This window comes from Urocitellus parryii, unplaced genomic scaffold (assembly GCF_045843805.1).
Source record: "Urocitellus parryii isolate mUroPar1 unplaced genomic scaffold, mUroPar1.hap1 Scaffold_48, whole genome shotgun sequence".
Taxonomy (NCBI): domain Eukaryota; kingdom Metazoa; phylum Chordata; class Mammalia; order Rodentia; family Sciuridae; genus Urocitellus; species Urocitellus parryii.
The window spans coordinates 3,757,473-3,764,418 of record NW_027554049.1 but is presented as its reverse complement, the minus strand read 5'-3'; the positions used below and the strand labels follow the sequence as shown (position 1 = coordinate 3,764,418).

At 49.7% G+C, this 6,946-nt stretch overlaps 1 protein-coding gene across 1 annotated transcript in view; it reads right to left on the bottom strand.

Moving 5' to 3' along the window:
* Positions 1 to 3,621: 3,621 nt before the first annotated feature.
* LOC144252570 (KAT8 regulatory NSL complex subunit 3-like) overlaps positions 3,622 to 6,946 on the bottom strand; it is a 162,727-nt gene continuing 159,402 nt past the window's right edge. The window contains 1 exon segment of the mRNA XM_077794812.1: positions 3,622 to 3,935. Within this exon segment, the coding sequence (XP_077650938.1) occupies positions 3,622 to 3,935 (314 nt within the window).

Below are 6,946 nucleotides of genomic sequence, written 5' to 3'. Positions count from 1 at the left end.
AGTGTGGTCTGAATCCAAGAGCCAAGCATCTGAGCCAAGGGACAGATGGCAGAAGTCTAGAGTGTGTCCTAAGGAGATGACAGACCCAGGAGAACATATCTAGCCAGAAAGAGGAGCAGGTCGAGAGAAGGCAGGAGCAGTCTTCAACCTGGGCAGCCGGAGTGTGTGCACACGGGGGTCATGTAGGTTCACTGTCAAGGGCAGAGCTAGGTACACAGCAGGCTCCACGTGAGTCAATGAGGAGTGAGTGGGGCTGTGTCCACGGAGCCTCTCATCTCTGTTGGAGCCTATTCCACGTCCAACCTGGCTCGGTCAGACATGCAGACATTGAATGGCTTCCTTGCTGCTTTTCTGGCTAAGTGCTCAGCAATCCACACACAGAGCCGAATGTCTAAGAAAATAATTTCTTTGCTTTCTGATGCTGTAAAATATTGTTTGGATTAAAAGGGCAGGAACCAATTGATGGCTCTGGATGTTTTTTTCTCTTTTGGCTTGGGGATGACAGGGCAATCCATCAGACAACTGCCTTGGCTCCATGTGACATTTCAAGCTCAAATGTTATAGCTTTTTTATTTTTTCTTTTCTTCTTCTTTTTTCACCCCCTGGCACCCTATTGAACTGTGCCTCCAGGAAAGGCAGCCTGCAGACGGGGCTTCTTTGACACTTGTCATGGGGCAGGCACTCAATTGAGGCTTGTCAGAGGGTGGCTGGGATACGCGGCCTGTTTAGCAGGCTGTGCCAAACGTGAGATACCAGACAACTTCCACCTGAAGTTGCCCCTGTGCCCTAGACACCTGGCCACCAGTTACCCAGGCCCTAGACAATGGCCCAGAGGTCCACAGACGGTGATTTCAGCAGCTTGATTATGTGTGGGAAGTCGAGATGCATAGTTTCTTCATGTCTCTCTGCTGCCAATGCATGAAGTGAACTTGGAAGGGGCTATTCAATCTCTCCAAGCTGCAGCTCCTCAACCTTTGCGCCAGAGGGTGAGTAACGGTACCAAGGAAACGAGATAGTCGCTGTGGGTATGTCGTGAAACTTCAGAACAAAACTGGAAAGGGGATCTGCCCTCTGTCCTGGTGATCCACGTCAGAGAGCAAATGGCCTCAAACCTTGGTGAATTCGAACAACCAGCATTTATTATCTCATGGTTTTATGGGGCTGGCATGATGAGAAAGTTCTGCTCCCAGGGCTCAGGGCTCAGCCTGGGGCTGAAGTCATCTCTTGGCTTGACAGGGTCTGAGAGTCTTCTTCCAAGATGGTTCACCTGCTCAGCTGCTGGCTGGAGGCCTCAGCTCCTTGTGGTTGCTGTCCAGAACTGCAGGTCCTCACCATGTGGGCCTCACCATGGCTTGAGGGTCCTCATGTCATGGCAGTAGGCAGACACTGCCATGGCTTTAAGATCTAGGCACAATCTGGGTCCCTCAATCTGCCTTTGAGTCCATGCATCAGCTCCATTGAACCTGGAGGGGGTGACCCAGGTGGAGTGAGGGTGGGGGCTGTCATTCAGTTTCTTCTGGGAAATGAGGGAGCTGACTGATCCTCTCTGTGGTCTTCCCTCTGAAACCACGTCCCTGTTTGTTCCAATATCTTTTCCTCAAGTCTGCTCTCCTGTACTGTCTACTAAAAATTCATATAATTGTCAACCCCTTGATCCATAATAAAAATTCTGCTTTAGTCCCTGATGGCGTTCTGTAGAAATGGCAGTGCTTTGCATCTGAGGGGGGTCTTGGGAGCTCTTGATTTGCTGTGCTGAGCTGCATCAGTTGGCCAGCCTCTTGCCGGTCTAGCCCCTCCGTAGTTCACACAGAGCCATCATGTGTGACAGAACCCCTGCTTTGAGAGCCAATAAGGAGGTGACCCCTATGGGAGAGAGGGTCCAGGGCAGTGCTGGGGTCTCCAGCCTTGGTGCTGTGTTTGAATTTGATATGTTCCCACAGGAGTTGGTGTCTAGGATCAGATGGGTTTTGTCATCTGGGGTAGGCAGAGCTGGCATTGTTCCTGCAGGTACGGACTGAAAACCTAAGGTGAGGAATGAAAAACACCTGGGGCTCATCAGGTCCTCCTGAGGCACATGCAGGAATAGGGAACCCGGAAAGCAAAGATATTGGGTGGCTAACATATGGGGTTTGGCTTAAGCCCTCTTGAGATTGAGGTGTCTGTGGTGTATCAGGTGAAGTTCATGTGCCGCCTTCCACATAGCTTCCAGGTGGCCAACGGGTACAGAGCAAATTCTCATAGCCAGAGGATCTTACCCTGTTTGTGTGTTTCTAACTCCTCTCAGCTGACAACTGTGTTTTGCTTTCTTTGTCCAGATGTCCTGGAATGTTCTCCTTGGCTCTCGTGGACCTCACTGTTCTGAGGACCCCACAGACAGACTAAGGCTGCTACCTACTGGGGAGGTCCTGACAAGCTTCTGTGAGTCCCTGCCAGGAGAGAGGCTTGGGTAAGCTGCAAGTGGGGGCTTCACCAGCCTTCAGAAAGAGCAGGGTCTTTCAAAGTATAGCCCATCCATCCATCCATGCATCCATCCATCCATCTATCCATCCATCCATGCATCCATCCATCCAGGGACCTCCCATGGTATTCCTGCAAGGCCCTGGGGCTCAGCTCACAGTTACCTCTCAGGACCACTGGTAAAGCCCCCAGGGCTATCTCTCACAGATCTGGTGTTTGCTGAGGCCCAAGGTGCTGTTCCCGCTCTGCAGACGCCAGCTTCATGCACAGCCCTTGTGAGCTCTGTGCTGATCCCAGCTTCAGAACCCTCTGGAAGGCCAGTATAAGTGAGGTGCCCTGGGAGCCAGGCACCCCACATATCCAGTCCCACGGGCCATTTGGGCAGCTGCCTCTCCAACCTTATCTTCCTTCTGCCTCCACGGAAACCTGAGAAAGACAGAAAGGGGGAAGTGGCGTGGTTTCCCAACACAAATAGCCCCACAGAGCTTTCTCAGCCGTGACCCTTAGCCTGTTGTGTCAGCCTCAGGCTGAGGGAGGAAGGAAATAGACCTTCTATTGAGTATTTTTCTTCCCCTGTCAAGAAGATCAGAGGAACTGAGAAGGGAAAGAAAAGGAGTGAAAAGCACCTTGCGGCCCCTCCTGCAGGATTTGTGCTGCTGTCCCCACCCCTCCTGAGCTCTGAGCAAACAAAGCCCCAGCCAAGTGAGGCCCGAGGCCCACTCCCAGCAAGCCATAAATAAGAGCCTTCAGCCTCTGGCTCTGTGTGAGTGGCGAGGGCACTTCTGAGTGTAACATTTGATAGCGGAGCTGGGAGAGGCTGGGGGGAGAGGCCTCTTGTTAATTGAATCCCAATTTCCTTCTCCCAGGCCGGCTCTTATCTTTTTAATTACACAAGGCCTTTAATCTTCCTGAGGACTTGTCTCTGTCATTAATGGGTGATCCCTATTAGAGATAGGGGGTCTGCTGGGGTAATGGGAGCCGCAAGCAGAGGCCTTTGACAACTTTTTTACTTTTTAAAAACACCCGGAGTTACCCAGGGCAAATGGGGGCTGAGACAGGGAGACATGTGGGGCGCTCCTGGGCTCTCAGATGGTCTTCCTCCAACTATCTGTGTCTTTGATGGGGGACTCTTAGCTGAGGGACGGGAGCCTTTTATGTCAGGACCTATTGCTGTGGCTGCCAGACCACGGGGTTGCTGGCTCTAGCAGATAAGGGGTATGTGAGCTCCCGAGAGCCCATCTCAGGTAATCTTCCCGGGGGAAAATCACGCGAGTACATTGAGGGATGCTGGGTGCTGAAGTCGGGCCCTTGAAAGAGTCGGGGCGTTCTGTACTGCTGAACCTCAGGGTGAGCATTAGGTCTTTGTGGATGGAGACTCACATTCTCGGGGCATTGCACAGGTGCACTGTCTCCAGGTGACAGTGACTCGGGACACTCCAGGGTCACATCTCCCTCTATATCTTTTCCTCCCAGCAGCCCTGTCAAACCCCGATGAGCCAAAAACCATACTTAGGAATGCAAAGGACAGGACGCTCCCTACTGGAAGGGGTTCCACTCATTGGACATCAACAAAAGCCTTCGAAATAACTTTTAAACAAGGGTCTGAGGGCATTCAGTTTAAAACATGAATTCACACATAATTACTGAGCAATCGAGTTCCTCATTATAGCTTTAAATTCTACTGGATTTTCTTTTGCTGGCCTGCAAGGTGGTCTTTAGTATCCCCTTTCTCAGGCAGTCCAATAAGTCACACACCAGGCCAGCCCCTGGCTGGGCAGAAGGAGAGGTGAGGCGAGGTCCCTGCCAGGAGCCCAGTGCCCAGCTGGGAAGATTCATCTTATTAGTTTTAAATATGAGTATACATAAATAAATAAATATAAATAAATACATGTGTATATGTATATGTGTATATGTATAAGGCAGTGCATATATATATATATATATATATATATATATATATACTATACAAATGCATATTTATAAAACTGTATATGCATAGTGTGTGTGCACGTGTGTGTACACACATGTATTTGTGGACTTGTGTCTTTAAAGTACTCAGGTTTGATTTCAACCCTATATGCACATGTGTACATATATATGTATGTACATGCACGTGCGCGCACACACACATATACACAGTTGACATCACAGCTGGCTTCCCTGCTGATGGAGTCTCCCACAGCACCAGCAGCCAGCTCTGCACTTTGGGTTGTGTCTTGCAGGGCTGGCTGGGAGCACCATATCATCAGACTGCAGGCCACTGTGCACAGTCACCTCAGCTGCAGCCGAGGGTCGTGTAACCAGAAGGTGAGAATCAGGATTCCAGCCCTTGTCTGAATGTGAAGCCTGGCCCTTGCCCTAAGGCCCTGGCCAAGGCTGCTCTCCTTGCTCAAAGTCACAGTCTGCCTCTTCTGAAAGTGCCCAGCTCTGGTCACAGATGCTTGTGAAGAAATAATGAACCTGGATGTGGTCCAGAGAAGAGCAATTAAAACACTGGAGGGGAAGGGGGACTTCTGTTTAAGGACAGACTTAAAACTACCAGCAGCCGAGTCTGGAAGAGGCCATCAGAAAGGATGAGATGGAGGCGGGGCCGGAGGGATGGTGTGCCTGCCAACAGGATACCCACTGGAGCCAAGAAGCAGTCGTTTCAGGAAAATGAGGAGAAAGTTCTACTTACCACGTCCCATAAGTTTGCCACCTTCTGTGTGATTCCAGGTGGGGCACAGCCAGGAAACATAAATAGACTCACTACTGCAGAGCCACTGGCCTCTTGCTGCCTAACCCAAGCTCCTGGATTCTAACCATCATCACCTGGAGCCAGCACACCTTTTCTGTAAAAGATCAGAGGGTGAATGCTTGGGTTTGTGGGCCAAGTCTGTTGGCACAATTCAACTTTGCTACTGCAGCACAGTCGCATCCATGGGCAATATATATGAATGGGCAGGCTGTGTTTCAATAAAACTTTATTCACAAAAACAGATGGGGGCCGTATTTGACCAGTGAGGCATAGCTTGTTAATGCTTGGTCTACACCAGTGCAGGGTGGGCTCAGTGGTCTGATTCCAAACTGAGAGGTATCTTGGTGGTTCTACCCTAATTTTATAGAGCATGACTGTGACATTCAGATACATCAAATAAACACCCCAATGTCATCCAGTGGAATGTTGAGGTTGCCTAGGGGATATTCAGAAATGGATAGCAGGATTGTAACAAAGTGCGCTTGGGCTGGGCATTTCTGACTTTTAAATAAATTCTCACGGTCAGAGCCTGCCTTTTCTTAGAGAATATCCCAGGGGGAGGATATGGAAGTATAGCTTGCTTCAAGAAAACTGAGGGATACTTTAAAATTCCTGGATATCAGCTGAGCCTGCTGGCCCATGCCTATAATCCCAGTGGCTATACAGGCTGAGACAGGAGGATTACAAATTCAAGGACACCCTCAGCAACTTAGCTAAGCCTTAAGAAATTTAGCAAGACCCTGTCTCAAAACATAAAATTTTTGAAAAGGAGCTGAGGAAGTGGCTCAGAGGTAAAACACCCTGGATTCAATCCCCAGTAACACACACACACACACACACACACACACACACACATCAGAAAATAAGAAACAGAGCATTCCTCAAGCTTCTCCAACTGACCCCTAGTTCTGAGATGGGGGGAAACTGTATTTCCTGACAGTCCCTAAAAGTAATGCTGGCCCTGAGGCCGAGTCCCTGGACTATCTGGGACTACGGGGGCAGGTTGAACCTCCACTGCCCACAGGAGGGAGCTGCTCCTGGGCTCGTCCACTGAGACCCCACCTCTTCCGCATCTGGGCAATATGTTCCTGAAAACCAGAAAACCTGCTTTCTGTACTCTGCTGGATAGACCAGGAAGGCCCAAGTCAGTCGGTGCTCAGAGGAAGATGTGTGTGGTTGCTTGGTGTGTGTGTGTGTGTGTGTGTGTGTGTGTGTGGTGTATGTGTTATGTGTGGTTGTATGGTGTGTGTGTGTGTGCGTGGTATATGTGCTATGTGTGATTGGTGTGTGTGTGGTATATGTGTTGTGTGTGGTTGTCTGGTGTGTATGTGTATGTGTTGTGTATGTATTGTGTGTGGTTGTCTGGTGTGTGTGTGTGCACATGGTGGTATGTGTTATATGTGGTTGTTTGGTGTGTGTGTGTGAGTGGTGTATGTGTTGTGTGTGGTTGGTGTATGTGTGTGTGTGTGGTGTATGTGTTGTGCGTGGTTGTCTGGTGTGTGTGGTGTATGTGTTGTGTGTGATTGTCTGGTGTGTGTGTTTGTATATGTGTAGTGTATGCGTTGTGTGTGGTTGTTTGGTGTGTGTGCGTGGTGTATGTCTTGTGTGTGGTTGGTGTATGTGTGTGTGTGTGGTGTATGTGTTGTGTGTGGTTGTCTGGTGTATGTGTCTGCATGGTGTATGTGTTGTGTGTGGTTGTCTGGTGTATGTGTATGTGGTGTATGTGTTGTGTGTGGTTGTCTGGTGTGTGTG